This window comes from Tachypleus tridentatus, unplaced genomic scaffold (genome assembly GCF_004210375.1).
Source record: "Tachypleus tridentatus isolate NWPU-2018 unplaced genomic scaffold, ASM421037v1 Hic_cluster_1, whole genome shotgun sequence".
NCBI classification, from domain to species: Eukaryota; Metazoa; Arthropoda; class Merostomata; order Xiphosura; family Limulidae; genus Tachypleus; species Tachypleus tridentatus.
Window position 1 is genome coordinate 34,435,454 of NW_027467777.1, and position 20,390 is coordinate 34,455,843.

Consider the following 20,390-nt stretch of genomic DNA (forward strand, 5'->3'; position numbering starts at 1 on the left):
TCACACAGTGAGAGTTAGAGACAGGAGAATATTCACACAGTGAGAGTTAGAGACAGGAGAATATTCACACAGTGAGAGTTAGAGACAGGAGAATATTCACACAGTGAGAGTTAGAGACAGGAGAATATTCACACAGTGAGAGTTAGAGACAGGAGAATATTCACACAGTGAGAGTTGGAGACAGGAGAATATTCACACAGTGAGAGTTGGAGACAGGAGAATATTCACACAGTGAGAGTTAGAGACAGGAGAATATTCACACAGTGAGAGTTAGAGACAGGAGAATATTCACACAGTGAGAGTTAGAGACAGGAGAATATTCACACAGTGAGAGTTAGAGACAGGAGAATATTCACACAGTGAGAGTTAGCGACAGGAGAATATTCACACAGTGAGAGTTAGCGACAGGAGAATATTTACAAAACGAGAGTTAAAGACAGGAGAATATTTACACAGCGAGTTAGAGACAGGAGAATATTTACACAGTGAGAGTTAGAGACAGAAGAATATTTACACTAAGAGTTAGCGACAGGAGAATATTTACACTAAGAGTTAGAGACAGGATAATATTCACACAGTGAGAGTTAGCGACAGGAGAATATTTACACAGTAAGAGAGACAGGAGAATATTTACACAGTGCGAGTTAGCGACAGGAGAATATTTACACAGTGCGAGTTAGCGACAGGAGAATATTTACACTAAGAGTTAGCGACAGGAGAATATTTACACAGTGAGAGTTAGAGACAGGAGAATATTTACACAGTGAGAGTTAGAGACAGGAGAATATTTACACAGTGAGAGTTAGAGACAGGAGAATATTTACACAGTGAGAGTTAGAGACAGGAGAATATTCACACAGCAAAAGTTAGAGACAGGAGAATATTTACACAGCGAAAGTTAGAGACAGGAGAATATTTACACAGCGAAAGATAGAGACAGGAGAATATTTACACAGCGAAAGTTAGAGACAGGAGAATATTTACACAGTGAGAGTTAGAGACAGGAGAATATTTACACAGTGAGAGTTAGAGACAGGAGAATATTTACACAGTGAGAGTTAGAGACAGGAGAATATATCCACACAGTGAGAGTTAGAGACAGAGAATATTTACAGTAAGAGAGACAGGAGAATATTTACACAGTGAGAGTTAGCAACAAAAGAATATTTACACAGTGAGAGTTAGAGACAGGATAATATTTACACAGTGAGAGTTAGAGACAGGAGAATATTCACACAGTGAGAGTTAGGGACAGGAGAATATTTACACTAAGAGTTAGCGACAGGAGAATATTTACACTAAGAGTTAGCGACAGGAGAATATTTACACTAAGAGTTAGCGACAGGAGAATATTTACACTAAGAGTTAGCGACAGGATAATATTTACACAGTGAAAAGTTAGAGACAGGATAATATTTACACAGTAAGAGAGACAGGAGAATATTTATACAGTGCGATTTAGGGACAGGAGAATATTCACACAGTGAGAGTTAGCGACAGGAGAATATTCACACAGTGAGAGTTAGAGACAGGAGAATATTTACACAGTGAGAGTTAGCGACAGGAGAATATTTACACTGAGAGATAGCGACAGGAGAATATTTACACAGCGAGAGTTAGAGACAGGAGAATATTTACACAGCGAGAGTTAGAGACAGGAGAATATTTACACAGTGAGAGTTAGAGACAGGAGAATATTTACACAGTGAGAGTTAGAGACAGAAGAATATTTACACTAAGAGTTAGCGACAGGAAAATATTTACACTAAGAGTTAGCGACAGGAGAATATTTACACAGTGAGAGTTAGAGACAGGATAATATTCACACAGTGAGAGTTAGCGACAGGAGAATATTTACACAGTAAGAGAGACAGGAGAATATTTACACAGTGCGAGTTAGCGACAGGAGAATATTTACACTAAGAGTTAGCGACAGGAGAATATTTACACAGTGAGAGTTAGAGACAGGAGAATATTTACACAGTGAGAGTTAGAGACAGGAGAATATTTACACAGTGAGAGCTAGAGACAGAAGAATATTCACACAGTGAGAGTTAGAGACAGAAGAATATTTACACAGTGAGAGTAAGAGACAGAAGAATATTTACACAGTGAGAGTAAGAGACAGAAGAATATTTACACAGTGAGAGTTAGAGACAGGATAATATTCACACAGTGAGAGTTAGCGACAGGAGAATATTTACACAGTAAGAGAGACAGGAGAATATTTACATAGTCTGAGTTAGCGACAGGAGAATATTTACACTAAGAGTTAGCGACAGGAGAATATTTACACAGTGAGAGTTAGAGACAGGAGAATATTTACACAGTGAGAGTTAGAGACAGGAGAATATTCACACAGTGAGAGTTAGAGACAGAAGAATATTTACACAGTTAGAGTAAGAGACAGAAGAATATTTACACAGCGAGTTAGAGACATGAGAATATTTACACAGAAAGTTAGAGACAGGAGAATATTTACACAGTGAAAGTTAGAGACAGGAGAATATTTACACAGCGAAAGTTAGAGACAGGAGAATATTTACACAGCGAAAGTTAGAGACAGGAGAATATTTACACAAGCGAAAGTTAGAGACAGGAGAATATTTACACAGCGAAAGTTAGAGACAGGAGAATATTTACACAGCGAAAGTTAGAGACAGGAGAATATTTACACAGCGAAAGTTAGAGACAGGAGAATATTTACACAGCGAAAGTTAGAGACAGGAGAATATTTACACAGTGAGAGTTAGAGACAGGAGAATATTTACACAGTGAGAGTTAGAGACAGGAGAATATATCCACACAGTGAGAGTTAGAGACACGAGAATATTTACACAGTAAGAGAGACAGGAGAATATTTACACAGTGCGAGTTAGGGACAGGAGAATATTCACACAGTGAGAGTTAGGGACAGGAGAATATTTACACTAAGAGTTAGCGACAGGAGAATATTTACACTAAAGTTAGCGACAGGAGAATATTTACACTAAGAGTTAGCGACGGAGAATATTTACACTAAGAGTTAGCGACGGAGAATATTTACACTAAGAGTTAGCGACAGGAGAATATTTACACTAAGAGTTAGCGACCGGAGAATATTTACACTAAGAGTTAGCGACCGGAGAATATTTACACTAAGAGTTAGCGACAGGAGAATATTTACACTAAGAGTTAGCGACAGGAGAATATTTACACTAAGAGTTAGTGACAGGAGAATATTTACACTAAGAGTTAGTGACAGGAGAATATTTACACAGTGAGAGTTAGAGACAGGAGAATATTTACACAGTGAGAGTTAGAGACAGGAGAATATTTACACAGTGAGAGTTAGAGACAGGAGAATATTTACACAGTGAGAGTTAGAGACAGGAGAATATTTACACAGTGAGAGTTAGAGACAGGAGAATATTTACACAGTGAGAGTTAGAGACAGGAGAATATTCACACAGTGAAAGTTAGAGACAGGAGAATATTTACACAGTGAGAGTTAGCGACAGGAAAATATTTACACTGAGAGTTAGCGACAGGAGAATATTTACACAGCGAAAGTTAGAGACAGGAGAATACTTACAAGTGAAAGTTAGAGACAGGAGAATATTTACACAGTGAGAGTAAGAGACAGGAAAATATTTACACAGTGAGAGTTAGAGACAGGAGAATATTTACACAGTGAGAGTTAGAGACAGGAGAATATTTACACAGTGAGAGTTAGAGCCACAAGAATATTCACACAGTGAGAGTTAGCGACAGGAGAATATTTACACAGTAAGAGAGACAGGAGAATATTTACACAGCGAGAGTTAGCGACAGGAGAATATTTACACAGTGAGAGAGACAGGATAATATTTACACAGTGAGAGTAAGAGACGGAAGAATATTTACACAGTGAGAGTTAGCGACAGGAGAATATTTACACTGAGAGTTAGCGACAGGAGAATATTTACACTGAGAGTTAGCGACAGGAGAATATTTACACAGTTTGAGAGTTAGAGACAGGAGAATATTTACACAGCCTAAAGTTAGAGACAGGAGAATATTTACACAAGCGAAAGTTAGAGACAGGAGAATATTTACACAGAAAGTTAGAGACAGGAGAATATTTACACAGTGAGAGTTAGAGACAGGAGAATATTTACACAGTGAGAGTTAGAGACAGGAGGATATTTACACAGTGAGAGTTAGCGACAGGAGAATATTTACACAGTGAGGGTTAGAGACAGGATAATATTCACACAGTGAGAGTTAGCGACAGGAGAATATTTACACAGTGCGAGTTAGCGACAGGAGAATATTTACACTAAGAGTTAGCGACAGGAGAATATTTACACAGTGAGAGTTAGAGACAGGAGAATATTTACACAGTGAGAGTTAGAGACAGGAGAATATTTACACAGTGAGAGGTAGAGACAGGAGAATATTCACACAGTGAGAGTTAGAGACAGGAGAATATTTACACAGTGAGAGTAAGAGACAGAAGAATATTTACACAGTGAGAGTTAGCGACAGGAGAATATTTACACTGAGAGTTAGCGACAGGAGAATATTTACACTGAGAGTTAGCGACATGAGAATATTTACACAGCGAAAGTTAGAGACAGGAGAATATTTACACAGCGAAAGTTAGAGACAGGAGAATATTTACACAGTGAGAGTTAGAGACAGGAGAATATTTACACAGTGAGAGTTAGAGACAGGAGAATATTTACACAGTGAGAGTTAGAGACAGGAGAATATTTACACAGTGAGAGTTAGAGACAGGAGAATATTTACAGTGAGAGTTAGAGACAGGAGAATATTTACACAGTGAGAGTTAGAGACAGGAGAATATTCACAGTGAGAGTTAGAGACAGAAGAATATTTACAATGCGAGAGTTAGAGACATGAGAATATTTACACAACAAAGTTAGAGACAGGAGAATATTTACACAGCGAAAGTTAGAGACAGGAGAATATTTACAGCGAAAGTTAGAGACAGGAGAATATTCACACAGCGAGAGTTAGAGACAGGAGAATATTTACACAGCGAAAGTTAGAGACAGGAGAATATTTACACAGCGAAAGTTAGAGACAGGAGAATATTTACACAGCGAAAGTTAGAGACAGGAGAATATTTACACAGCGAAAGTTAGAGACAGGAGAATATTTACACAGCGAAAGTTAGAGACAGGAGAATATTTACAGCGAAAGTTAGAGACAGGAGAATATTTACACAGTGAGAGTTAGAGACAGGAGAATATTTACACAGTGAGAGTTAGAGACAGGAGAATATATCCACACAGTGAGAGTTAGAGACAGCCAGAATATTTACACAGTAAGAGAGACAGGAGAATATTTACACAGTGAGAGTTAGCAACAGGAGAATATTTACACAGTGAGAGTTAGAGACAGGATAATATTTACACAGTGAGAGTTAGAGACAGGAGAATATTCACACAGTGAGAGTTAGGGACAGGAGAATATTTACACTAAGAGTTAGCGACAGGAGAATATTTACACTAAGAGTTAGCGACAGGAGAATATTTACACTAAGAGTTAGCGACAGGAGAATATTTACACTAAGAGTTAGCGACAGGAGAATATTTACACAGTGAAAAGTTAGAGACAGGATAATATTTACACAGTAAGAGAGACAGGAGAATATTTATACAGTGCGATTTAGGGACAGGAGAATATTCACACAGTGAGAGTTAGCGACAGGAGAATATTCACACAGTGAGAGTTAGAGACAGGAGAATATTTACACAGTGAGAGTTAGCGACAGGAGAATATTTACACTGAGAGATAGCGACAGGAGAATATTTACACAGCGAGAGTTAGAGACAGGAGAATATTTACACAGCGAGAGTTAGAGACAGGAGAATATTTACACAGTGAGAGTTAGAGACAGAAGAATATTTACACTAAGAGTTAGCGACAGGAAAATATTTACACTAAGAGTTAGCGACAGGAGAATATTTACACAGTGAGAGTTAGAGACAGGATAATATTCACACAGTGAGAGTTAGCGACAGGAGAATATTTACACAGTAAGAGAGACAGGAGAATATTTACACAGTGCGAGTTAGCGACAGGAGAATATTTACACTAAGAGTTAGCGACAGGAGAATATTTACACAGTGAGAGTTAGAGACAGGAGAATATTTACACAGTGAGAGTTAGAGACAGGAGAATATTTACACAGTGAGAGCTAGAGACAGAAGAATATTCACACAGTGAGAGTTAGAGACAGAAGAATATTTACACAGTGAGAGTAAGAGACAGAAGAATATTTACACAGTGAGAGTTAGAGACAGGATAATATTCACACAGTGAGAGTTAGCGACAGGAGAATATTTACACAGTAAGAGAGACAGAAGAATATTTACATAGTGCGAGTTAGCGACAGGAGAATATTTACACTAAGAGTTAGCGACAGGAGAATATTTACACAGTGAGAGTTAGAGACAGGAGAATATTTACACAGTGAGAGTTAGAGACAGGAGAATATTTACACAGTGAGAGTTAGAGACAGGAGAATATTCACACAGTGAGAGTTAGAGACAGAAGAATATTTACACAGTTAGAGTAAGAGACAGAAGAATATTTACACAGCGAGAGTTAGAGACATGAGAATATTTACACAGCGAAAGTTAGAGACAGGAGAATATTTACACAGCGAAAGTTAGAGACAGGAGAATATTTACACAGCGAAAGTTAGAGACAGGAGAATATTTACACAGCGAAAGTTAGAGACAGGAGAATATTTACACAAGCGAAAGTTAGAGACAGGAGAATATTTACACAGCAAAGTTAGAGACAGGAGAATATTTACACAGCGAAAGTTAGAGACAGGAGAATATTTACACAGCGAAAGTTAGAGACAGGAGAATATTTACACAGCGAAAGTTAGAGACAGGAGAATATTTACACAGCGAAAGTTAGAGACAGGAGAATATTTACACAGTGAGAGTTAGAGACAGGAGAATATTTACACAGTGAGAGTTAGAGACAGGAGAATATATCCACACAGTGAGAGTTAGAGACACGAGAATATTTACACAGTAAGAGAGACAGGAGAATATTTACACAGTGAGAGTTAGCAACAGGAGAATATTTACACAGTGAGAGTTAGAGACAGGATAATATTTACACAGTGAGAGTTAGAGACAGGATAATATTTACACAGTGAGAGTTAGAGACAGGATAATATTTACACAGTGAAAAGTTAGAGACAGGATAATATTCACACAGTGAGAGTTAGCGACAGGAGAATATTTACACAGTAAGAGAGACAGGAGAATATTTATACAGTGCGAGTTAGGGACAGGAGAATATTCACACAGTGAGAGTTAGGGACAGGAGAATATTTACACTAAGAGTTAGCGACAGGAGAATATTTACACTAAGAGTTAGCGACAGGAGAATATTTACACTAAGAGTTAGCGACCGGAGAATATTTACACTAAGAGTTAGCGACCGGAGAATATTTACACTAAGAGTTAGCGACAGGAGAATATTTACACTAAGAGTTAGCGACCGGAGAATATTTACACTAAGAGTTAGCGACCGGAGAATATTTACACTAAGAGTTAGCGACAGGAGAATATTTACACTAAGAGTTAGCGACAGGAGAATATTTACACTAAGAGTTAGCGACAGGAGAATATTTACACAGTGAGAGTTAGAGACAGGAGAATATTTACACAGTGAGAGTTAGAGACAGGAGAATATTTACACAGTGAGAGTTAGAGACAGGAGAATATTTACACAGTGAGAGTTAGAGACAGGAGAATATTTACACAGTGAGAGTTAGAGACAGGAGAATATTTACACAGTGAGAGTTAGAGACAGGAGAATATTTACACAGTGAGAGTTAGAGACAGGAGAATATTCACACAGTGAAAGTTAGAGACAGGAGAATATTTACACAGTGAGAGTTAGCGACAGGAAAATATTTACACTGAGAGTTAGCGACAGGAGAATATTTACACAGTTTAAAGTTAGAGACAGGAGAATACTTACACAGCGAAAGTTAGAGACAGGAGAATATTTACACAGTGAGAGTAAGAGACAGGAAAATATTTACACAGTGAGAGTTAGAGACAGGAGAATATTTACACAGTGAGAGTTAGAGACAGGAGAATATTTACACAGTGAGAGTTAGAGACACAAGAATATTCACACAGTGAGAGTTAGCGACAGGAGAATATTTACACAGTAAGAGAGACAGGAGAATATTTACACAGCGAGTTAGCGACAGGAGAATATTTACACAGTGAGAGAGACAGGATAATATTTACACAGTGAGAGTAAGAGACGGAAGAATATTTACACAGTGAGAGTTAGCGACAGGAGAATATTTACACTGAGAGTTAGCGACAGGAGAATATTTACACTGAGAGTTAGCGACAGGAGAATATTTACACAGCGAGAGTTAGAGACAGGAGAATATTTACAACACAGCGAAAGTTAGAGACAGGAGAATATTTACACAGCGAAAGTTAGAGACAGGAGAATATTTACACAGCGAAAGTTAGAGACAGGAGAATATTTACACAGTGAGAGTTAGAGACAGGAGAATATTTACACAGTGAGAGTTAGAGACAGGAGAATATTTACACAGTGAGAGTTAGAGACAGGAGGATATTTACACAGTGAGAGTTAGCGACAGGAGAATATTTACACAGTGAGGGTTAGAGACAGGATAATATTCACACAGTGAGAGTTAGCGACAGGAGAATATTTACACAGTGCGAGTTAGCGACAGGAGAATATTTACACTAAGAGTTAGCGACAGGAGAATATTTACACAGTGAGAGTTAGAGACAGGAGAATATTTACACAGTGAGAGTTAGAGACAGGAGAATATTTACACAGTGAGAGGTAGAGACAGGAGAATATTCACACAGTGAGAGTTAGAGACAGGAGAATATTTACACAGTGAGAGTAAGAGACAGAAGAATATTTACACAGTGAGAGTTAGCGACAGGAGAATATTTACACTGAGAGTTAGCGACAGGAGAATATTTACACTGAGAGTTAGCGACATGAGAATATTTACACAGCGAAAGTTAGAGACAGGAGAATATTTACACAGCGAAAGTTAGAGACAGGAGAATATTTACACAGCGAAAGTTAGAGACAGGAGAATATTTACACAGTGAGAGTTAGAGACAGGAGAATATATCGACACAGTGAGAGTTGGAGACACGAGAATATTTACACAGTAAGAGAGACAGGAGAATATTTACACAGTGAGAGTTAGAGACAGGATAATATTTACAGTGAGAGTTAGAGACAAGATAATATTTACACTAAGAGTTAGCGACAGGAGAATATTTACACTAAGAGTTAGCGACAGGAGAATATTTACACAGTGAGAGTTAGAGACAGGAGAATATTCACACAGTGAGAGTTAGAGACAGGAGAATATTCACACAGTGAGAGTAAGAGACAGAAGAATATTCACACAGTGAGAGTTAGCAACAGGAGAATATTTACACAGTAAGAGAGACAGGAGAATATTTACACAGTGAGAGTTAGCGACAGGAGAATATTTACACAGTGAAAAGTTAGAGACAGGATAATATTCACACAGTGAGAGTTAGCAACAGGAGAATATTTACACTGAGAGTTAGCGACAGGAGAATATTTACACTGAGAGTTAGCGACAGGAGAATATTTACACAGCGAGAGTTAGAGACAGGAGAATATTTACACAGCGAAAGTTAGAGACAGGAGAATATTTACACAGCGAGAGTTAGAGACACAAGAATATTCACACAGTGAGAGTTAGCGACAGGAGAATATTTACACAGTAAGAGAGACAGGAGAATATTTACACAGTAAGAGAGACAGGAGAATATTTACACAGCGAGAGTTAGCGACAGGAGAATATTTACACAGTGAGAGTTAGAGACAGGATAATATTTACACAGTGAGAGTAAGAGACGGAAGAATATTTACACAGTGAGAGTTAGCGACAGGAGAATATTTACACTGAGAGTTAGCGACAGGAGAATATTTACACAGCGAGAGTTAGAGACAGGAGAATATTTACACAGCGAAAGTTAGAGACAGGAGAATATTTACACAGCGAAAGTTAGAGACAGGAGAATATTTACACAGGGAGAGTAAGAGACAGGAGAATATTTACACAGTGAGAGTTAGAGACAGGAGAATATTTACACAGTGAGAGTTAGAGACAGGAGAATATTTACACAGTGAGAGTTAGCGACAGGAGAATATTTACACAGTGAGGGTTAGAGACAGGATAATATTCACACAGTGAGAGTTAGCGACAGGAGAATATTTACACAGTAAGAGAGACAGGAGAATATTTACACAGTGCGAGTTAGCGACAGGAGAATATTTACACAGTGAGAGTTAGAGACAGGAGAATATTTACACAGTGAGAGTTAGACAGGAGAATATTTACACAGTGAGAGGTAGAGACAGGAGAATATTTACACAGCGAAAGTTAGAGACAGGAGAATATTTACACAGCGAAAGTTAGAGACAGGAGAATATTTACACAGTGAGAGTTAGAGACAGGAGAATATTTACACAGTGAGAGTTAGAGACAGGAGAATATTTACACAGTGAGAGTTAGAGACAGGAGAATATTTACACAGTGAGAGTTAGAGACAAAAGAATATTCACACAGTGAGAGTTAGCGACAGGAGAATATTCACACAGTGAGAGTTAGTGACAGGAGAATATTTACACTAAGAGTTAGCAACAGGAGAATATTTACATTAAGAGTTAGCGACAGGAGAATATTTACACTAAGAGTTAGCGACAGGAGAATATTTACACTAAGAGTTAGCGACAGAAGAATATTTACACTAAGAGTTAGCGACAGGAGAATATTTACACTAAGAGTTAGCGACAGGAGAATATTTACACTAAGAGTTAGCGACAGGAGAATATTTACACTAAGAGTTAGCGACAGGAGAATATTTACACAGTGAGAATTAGAGACAGGAGAATATTTACACAGTGAGAGTTAGAGACAGGAGAATATTTACACAGTGAGAGTTAGAGACAGGAGAATATTCACACAGTGAGAGTTAGAGACAGGAGAATATTCACACAGTGAGAGTAAGAGACAGGAGAATATTCACACAGTGAGAGTTAGAGACAGGAGAATATTCACACAACGAGAGTTAGAGACAGGATAATATTTACACAGTGATTGACATCGTAGTTTTGAACTCACCTGTCGACACATTGCGCATCTTTTGCTTTGATTTGCTACACCTTTAACACAAAGAAAACAGAAAATATGTTGACACGGAAGTTTCACAGGATGTATGCAAGACTGTAGACAGATGGCACATTCAAACATTTCCACTTTCTGGTCCACAGAAGAATCTACGTAAACAAAGATCAAATATGCTGTTAGTGATACTACTAACAGTGATCAAGTGGCAATTGTAAAAAGTTTACGTTCACACTGTTTAGTGATTAAGAGAAATGTACGACAGAGATGTGTATTACCTTCTATTTAGAATGTACACAGGATGGTGGTGGTGGGTGTTACTGATACAAAAGTACTAAAATTAATGGAAGTAAAATATAAAAGGCAATGCATAAGTACTATCTGGTCGTTCACAGCCATCTCTGAGCACTCACTCTTGAGAAAAGTAAAAACTTAAATCCACATTCCAATATTCCGTAAGTCAATGTATTTCTTGTTTAAAGTATATAAATAATAAGGGCTGGTTTTAAAATGTTTTTTCTTATTTAAAATTTATTTATTAATAGTTTTAGTTTCATTTGCAGGATGGAACAGCTAAGATGGACCAACAGAATCTTTGTTGTCCCATTTCGTGAAAATACCGATCTAATCACAGTAATACCATATAACTAGTCACACTGTTGTTCCAGTTTGTTGGACACCACAATAGTGTAACTTTATACTTCTTACAAAAAAGAAACATTACAGTCCTTACTGAAGTTATTTGATTTACAAATTTTTTTTTATATCATGTTTCTACACTTCCTTCCAACCAGAACTGTCAAATATAAAGATATTAATAAAAGTGCTATTTCTAAACTCGTATCATTATAAGCAGGTTCAAACTCAAAGTCTTGTAATATTTTTCTGTAAGGTTTCAGCACTTGTACGTATTTCACACTGATAATAAAATTACAAAACAACCTTCCAATATGTCTGTAATTAAAGACTGTTTTATACGACAATGATTTTAATATTTAATATAATACTTCCATAATTTTAATATGTAGTCATTTAGTGACATCACAAATAATAAAATTTACATTGTGTTTCTAGCATAAGAGTGAATTATTGTTTTTACTTATATATATAATGTACTATAAATTGTGGCAAATATTTACCGGTTTAATCATACAAAATATAAAAACAATTATTTCTAACAGAGAATTAGTTTATTTAGGTTTAGTACAGTTGTTTAGTGAAAAGCTGTAGTTAGAAGCCAAGCAAAGAGCATTAAACATATCACAGGTTTCATAACTCTGAAAACATGAAACAGTTTAGGTTTAAAAATTAACTTGACACTATATTATTGTGTCTGAAAACATGAAACAGTTTAGGTTTAAAAATTAACTTGACACTATATTATTGTGTCTGAAAACATGAAACAGTTTAGGTTTAAAAATTATCTTGACACTATATTATTGTGTCTGAAAAGATGAAACAGTTTAGGTTTAAAAATTAACTTGACACTATATTATTGTGTCTGAAAACATGTGGACAGTTTAGGTTTAAAAATTAACTTGACACTATATTATTGTGTCTGAAAACATGTGGACAGTTTAGGTTAAAATTAACTTGACACTATATTATTGTGTCTGAAAACATGAAACAGTTTAGGTTTAAAATTATCTTGACACTATATTATTGTGTCTGAAAACATGTGGACAGTTTAGGTTTAAAAATTAACTTGACACTATATTATTGTGTCTGAAAACATGTGGACAGTTTAGGTTTAAAAATTAACTTGACACTATATTATTGTGTCTGAAAACATGAAACAGTTTAGGTTTAAAAATTATCTTGACACTATATTATTGTGTCTGAAAACATGAAACAGTTTAGGTTTAAAAATTAACTTGACACTATATTATTGTGTCTGAAAACATGTGGACAGTTTAGGTTTAAAAATTAACTTGACACTATATTATTGTGTCTGAAAACATGAAACAGTTTAGGTTTAAAAATTAACTTGACACTATATTATTGTGTCTGAAAACATGTGGACAGTTTAGGTTTAAAAATTAACTTGACACTATATTATTGTGTCTGAAAACATGAAACAGTTTAGGTTTAAAAATTATCTTGACACTATATTATTGTGTCTGAAAACATGTGGACAGTTTAGGTTTAAAAATTAACTTGACACTATATTATTGTGTCTGAAAACATGAAACAGTTTAGGTTTAAAAATTAACTTGACACTATATTATTGTGTCTGAAAACATGAAACAGTTTAAGTTTAAAAATTAACTTGACACTATATTATTGTGCCTGAAAACATGTGGACAGTTTAGGTTTAAAAATTAACTTGACACTATATTATTGTGTCTGAAAACATGAAACAGTTTAGGTTTAAAAATTCACTTGACACTATATTATTGTGTCTGAAAACACGTGGACAGTTTAGGTTTAAAAATTAACTTGACACTATATTATTGTGTCTGAAAACACATGGACAGTTTAGGTTTAAAAATTAACTTGACACTATATTACTGTCTGAAAACATGTGGACAGTTTAGGTTTAAAAATTAACTTGACACTATATTATTGTGTCTGAAAAACACGTGGACAGTTTAATGACCAAAAGTTTAAAAAGGTCTTTAAAAACTCCATTGGAAGCTGAAAATAGAAATATTCAAGTCATGTGAAAACAAACAATTAGTCGAATGTAACTGCTTCATTCCACTAATCACCCAAGGGGAATTGTGGGAAAACACAGAAATAGATAAGAATTACAAAAAAAAACAAAACAACAACAAAAAACTATTTGACTGCAAAAACCTGTTTAGGAAATATGTTACACTAAAACTGATTGAAACTAGAAACTCTTAGATACGTTCAGTATTACTTTTTAGGATGAAACCTGGTTTGTTGGAACAAAATGAAAACTTGAAATGTAATGATATAGAAAAACTTTGAAGATCACTTACAAAGAAGGAAAGCCTAATGATTATAATGTACTTTAGGATTGTAATCTGATTTCAAGGAAAAGTTGTCAATTGTAATGGGTAAAATAGTAAAACAAACAGCTGGTATTAAAAATACACTGGATGTGAGAATCCAGAATTGGTAATATTAGTCCAAGCAGAAATGAAAAATGATGGAGGACCACAGTTACTGACCTTTGGAAGTGGAGAGATTAGAATGACTGATAGATACCACACAAGAATCTTCAGGGTAAAATCCACTGACATAGTTAACTTACTTATTATAGCATGTATACTTAATTTTATAAGATACATTGTTAACAGAAGTATTCACAATGAATGTTAACCATAATTTTACCTTCACAACTGTCTGGTTTATCTTTTGGAGTGTCTCTTTCATTTACTGTGTCATCTGTTGTTTCTTGTGAACCAACCTCATGAATGATTTTATCTGCCATTATTAAAGTTACCTTTTGTATTCTATAAAGAGAAACAAAAGTGATAAAACCCCCAATATTAACTATACACCAACGTATAAATACCAGTTCATCTGTGATCAAGTTAAAACATCCAAAATTAACTGTACACCAACATATAAATACCAGTTCATTTTTGATCAAGTTAAAACTAATGTTAACTATACACTAACATATAAATACCAGTTCATGTGTAATATAAAATTATTTTAACTGAGATTTTTATCTAAAGTGACTAACTTAAAATCCCCAAAATAATTTTTATTTATTCATGTGTGGACAAACCATAATGGAATATTTACACTAGGGTTAGATACAGGTATGGGCTACAGTATTAGTAATACAAGAAATGTAATTGACAGGAGCACATGGACAACAAGCACAAAACCTCAATGTACTTAAAATTTATAATTAACCATTACTTTGTACAAATAGACGAGTTCAAGGGCATTATGGAAAAGTTTTCATATCATGAGTATCACAGACTTTGTTGGATATCATGAGTTTTAATGATAGATATCTTTTTTTAAATACCAGACCAGAGATTATTTAAAATGGAAGTAGCTTTAGAAGTGTATTGTGTTGTATTGGAGTATATTGTGTTGTATTGGAGTGTATTGTGTTGTATTGAGTATATTAAAGAAAACAGCAATAAGGCTGAAACAGTCGAGGTTAATTTAATGAATATAACTGGGAATTGTTATGGACCACCAGGTCATAATGTGAAAGTTCATGAGGAACTATATAATAAGACCAAAGTGCATAGTTGATAAAAGTTGTTGTTATGGGAGATTTGAATTTCAGTGGTATTGATAGGAAAATTGTCTAGACTGGCAGTGAGGTGGACATGTTTTTGGAAGTTATATAGAGGATAATTTTATACACAGGGATCTTCAAGTGAGGAATTCCTATTCAATATCATAATACAATGTGAATAATGGCACAGTTGTGGTTTGTGAGTATTTAAGTTCAAGTGACCATTAGAATTTTACTAGATGTAGAACTGAAGAAGAGTTCTACACTTGATGGAATGAAAGATCATCTCACTTCTGTATATTGGACAAAAGAGGTAGGAGATGATCCTGAACAGATGTGGGAATATATATGTGAATATAGAACATACGTGATTGGTTACAGAAAAATACAGGAAACAAAAGAAGGATAAGTTGGTATGGTTTAGTAAACATTTAAGATATCATGTTAGGGATACATTAAAAAAACTGAAAACATTCAAATGTACTGGCAATAATGACTTGAAGGTCTGCAGAAAATTCAGAGAGCTGGTTAAAGAGGAAGTCAAAAGGTCAAAACTGTATATGAAAGATGGCTGGTTAAGAGAGTGGAATCAAACAAGGAATCCTTGAGGTATATGATGGGTAAACAAAGTATCAGGTTGGGGATTTGGACTCTGAAAAATTATAGTGGGAAGCTGATTATGGGATGGTAAGCTTATGAATATATATACATTTTCTCTTTGGTTACTATGAAGTAAGATACAAGTGTTATACCTCAACCACAGCACTTAATGTATGGGAAAATTTTGATGTAAAACATATAATTTTAAATACAAGAACTGTAAGAGAAACATCAGGAAACTTAAAAACTGATAAATTCCCCATACCAGTCAACTTTCATCCCAGAGTTTTAAAGGAACTTAGTTAATATTTTTATATATCACTAAGCAGTGGAAGAGTATTACAAGATTGGTTAACGTTAGTCCAATATTTAAACACTGTCCTGGTAATTATAGGCCAGTTTGTCTTATATCAACAGTTGGAAAGGTTTTAGAGAGTGTGATTAAAAATGTATTATTCAGTCACTCAAACTGTTTGATATCATGTCAAAGAGCCAGTGTGATTTTACTGAAAGTCTTGTTTAATAAATATCCTGACATTTGAGGATGTAACTGAAACAGCTGATGAAGGAAATATTGTGGATTCAGTTTACTTGGGTATTCAGAAATAATTTGATAAGGTGTCTTACAAAAGACTTGTTACAAAACTTAAATCTCTGGGTGTGGAGGGAAGTTTATTAAATTTGCTAGAGAGTACTAATGAATGGAGTTAAATCTGACTGGATCACAGTTACAAGTGATGTGTCTCAGGGCTGTGTACTGGATCCTCTGGTGTTTGTGGTTTAATGATATTGACTCTGGTATAACAAACAAAATATTAAAGTTTCCAGATTATTGGAGTGACCAACTGTATCAAAGATGCTACAGACTTACACCGAGATTTAGATTATTCGATTGTATTGGGTCAATATATGACAGATGATGTTTAACTATCCACGATGTAACGTAGGTTTTCACATTTCAAATTATTGTTAGAATTTAAACAGGAACACACTAATTATATACATAAAACAGCTGGTATGGGTAGAGAAAGTACAATATAGAGGATAGCTGACCACATGTTTGAAGGAAGTTGTGTAATTTAGTGTAGGATTGTAGAGACACTACCTCTTTGTGAACCTGACAATGACTGAAGAACGTTTAAACCTTGTTTGCTCCTCTTCATAGTGCTTGCTCTACACACACCAGCCATTTTACATATATAATTTTCTCCACAAGTGGATACACTACATACTGTTGTTGAAAAACATCTTGGTGTTATGATAAAAAAGTCACTTATGTCATCTAAACATTGTATTGTAGCTAACAATAGGATTATGTCTAGCATCTATAGAAATAGTGAATACACAACAACAGATATTATTGTTTCATTGTATAATTCACTTGTAAGGCCTCATTTAAAGTGCTGTGTACAGTTTTGGTCTCTCTTCTTCAAGAAGGACATTGATTTGTTAGAGAAGGTTCATAGAAGAGCTACTAGGATGATGGAATTGTCCTCTTGAGGAGAGAATAAAATCTCTAAACTTGTCTTCTCTGGATAGAAGGTCAGAGAAAATCTGAGTGCTTAAAGAGTATTAATAATACAGACCTATCAAACTCTGTGTTTAGCAGTGACAACAATATGACAAGGGGTCAAGATTTTAAATTTTGGCAGCATAGGTGTCATCTGCAGTTTAGACAGTATTACTTTTCAAACAGGGTGTTTGACTTTTGTAATGCACAACCTTCAAGGGTGGTGAAGGCAGAAAATCTAACTGAGTTTAAGAAAATACTGGGTGTATACATCAGCAGTAATGGGTTGTTATAGTTAGGAGATAGAAGGGTCATTCTTTTTGTCACTTTAAAAATTTATGAAATAAAAATGTATTTCAAGACCTGGTATACATAAATGAAATGAGTAAGTTATCCTTTTTAGATATATAGATTATACAAAAGGAAGGTAGTTAGTTTCAAAGAGAGTCGTATTACAAACCCACTAATTCACACCAGTATTTAAATGTTTACATACATCATCCCATATACTAAATTAAATATTCCAGTTTGCTTAGCTCAACATTTTTTTATATTTTTTCTAACTTCAAAGTTCAACAACAACAGACTGATAGAATCAGAATATTGTTTCATTATTCAGAAAGTGATGATTTAAGTTAGCTGAGGTTAAAAAGAAAACTAATAAGAATATAAAAGAAATTCTTTGTTTTGTTATAATGCAGTACCATGGTGTCATAATTAACCATACCTGAAAAAAATTAAATACATTTCAAATGAAATTTCCAAAGCTAAGTACAAGAATAAACAAATAATTTTATCACAAAAAATAACCTAGAAATGTATATATTAAAACATGGAAATAAAGTATAACATTGTTTTTAAGAGGCCATGTGCTGAAAATATAACATTAAATGCATAAACTACAAAACTGAAGGGAAAAAAAAGAAGATATTTTTAATCATACAATAAACTGTTATATTTGTGGGAAAAATTACATATATTACATACACTAAATACATTACAGGCCATAATGGAAAGACAATATTTATTATAAAGTAGATATAATTCACACGTTATTTATGTATTATCTTATATTTGTTGTGAGCAAATATCTGTTGGAGAAACAAAATTTACATCTGAGAATACATTTACATAAATCTCATGTTAGAAATGTAAATAAAGCCCACTATCTGCTAACAAACACATTAAACCAGTACTTTTTGTTTCTACATATTTGTGGTTTTATTAATTTCTTTTAAATTAACAGTAAGAAATAAAGTTTTTAAAAATATTTTTAAAGTACTTTGCATATTTTTTTCATTTTGATTATAACTAAAATATATTTTTCCTCGTGTGTGTATATAACATATAAAGACAAGAATTGACTGGGTTATTCTATAAGAGTGAATCTCTAATAAAATTAATACATATAGTATTTTCTATTTCCCTACAACATTGACTAATATTACATCTTTCTTGGCCTATCAGTTTCTGTTGCTTTTTACTCAGAATCATAAATCAAAGCTGACTGTAATATAACCAAATTGTGCAGACATTACAAATTGATACTTGTTTCAAATACTGAGATACAAAACTTATTTCTAGTTTTTAAAATATTTAGAAACTTAAACATGACGAATTAATCCATGACCTAAAATTATTCATTTTTATCAATTTTCAAAATTACTTAGCAGTATAAAAATGTTTATAAACCTTTAAAACCAGATATAAGGCCTGGATTTACCTTTGGAGCTAACCAAAAGAATGAATCACAGAATAACATTAACAGAACTAAAAACAAAATGTTTGTGGTTTAAACTGAACTTCTTAATTTGAAGCCAAGTGCAAAGTATTCGTAATGGTAGTAATGTAACATTATACACTGATGATACAGTAAGTTTAGTCCACAGTTCAGGTTCTAAATCTATTTTCATTTAGCCTACTTGATCAAATAAATCGCTATGTGATGACATATGTACATAAATTACATGTAATTTAAAATTAAAACAAAAGCAGGTACATTATAACCAAAAATTAAGGCGGACGTTTTAAGTTTTAGTTTCACTGGGCCTAACGTTATATGACAACATATCGTAAGTAACACTAACAGTAAATTACTTGTTCTTTAATTAATTATCGTTCACATACTCTAAGTTTGTAGGACCAGAATGTAACATTTAAAAAACTTACGCATGTATTATGAATTGTGATAATTAAAGTTACTCCTAGCCTACCTTATTACGGGTTAAGCCTAAAACTTAAACTACTCAAACAGAGATTCGCTACTGTAGTTGCAAGATATATCATATATATTGACTTTTTTTGGCATTTAATGTTTTAGAAACTACGTAAAAAATGGATGTAATTAGCAAAACGTCAGAATAATTAGCTTAACACCTAAAAATAAAAACAAATAAATAAAAATACTAAATATTTACCAACTCAAAATAATATGATCGACCAAAAAATCTTAACTTGAAAAACAGCTATTATCATTACTATGTTACTAGTGGTTAACTTTGCAATTACAAATTCGACAAACTTTTATATTGGTTTCTAAGGGATATAAAATGTTGCACAAATAAATATAGGAAAAGTAAATTATGATGTTTCTTTTTTTTCTAATATTTCTTACTTCAGGTGATCACTCAAAGCTACACAAGCAATGTCACGGATAGCAATTTTATAATTTTAAACTGATAAGGGAAAAGCCGCTAGTCAACAACACTCATCGCCAACTTTTCAGTTACCTCAAATGAACAGCAGAAATTGATCATTACTATAACTATACATCTACAGCCCAGTGCGAAATTTTATTTTGATTTTGGCGCAGACAGCCTAGTTGCTTTGCGCCATAAAACACCAAACCAAACAAACAATCAACCATTTTGATTTTATTCGTTTTTCATTATTTTTAC

The 20,390-nt window shown here is 34.2% G+C and overlaps 1 protein-coding gene across 5 annotated transcripts in view; it reads right to left on the bottom strand.

Moving 5' to 3' along the window:
- LOC143241654 (E3 ubiquitin-protein ligase rnf146-like) overlaps positions 1–20,018 on the bottom strand; it is a 31,007-nt gene extending 10,989 nt beyond the window's left edge. The window contains exons 1-3 of one of the 5 annotated variants that reach the window (XM_076484860.1): positions 19,911–20,018; positions 14,510–14,631; positions 11,204–11,358 (exon numbers count right to left, since the gene is read on the bottom strand). In XM_076484860.1, the coding sequence (XP_076340975.1) occupies positions 11,204–11,358; positions 14,510–14,609 (255 nt within the window). In that variant the 5' untranslated portion in view covers positions 14,610–14,631; positions 19,911–20,018. Of the gene's footprint in view, positions 1–11,203; positions 11,359–14,509; positions 14,632–19,662; positions 19,812–19,910 lie in introns of those variants that run through there. The other 4 variants (XM_076484864.1, XM_076484863.1, XM_076484861.1 and 1 more) reach the window with 4 other exon arrangements.
- Positions 20,019–20,390: the final 372 nt, after the last annotated feature.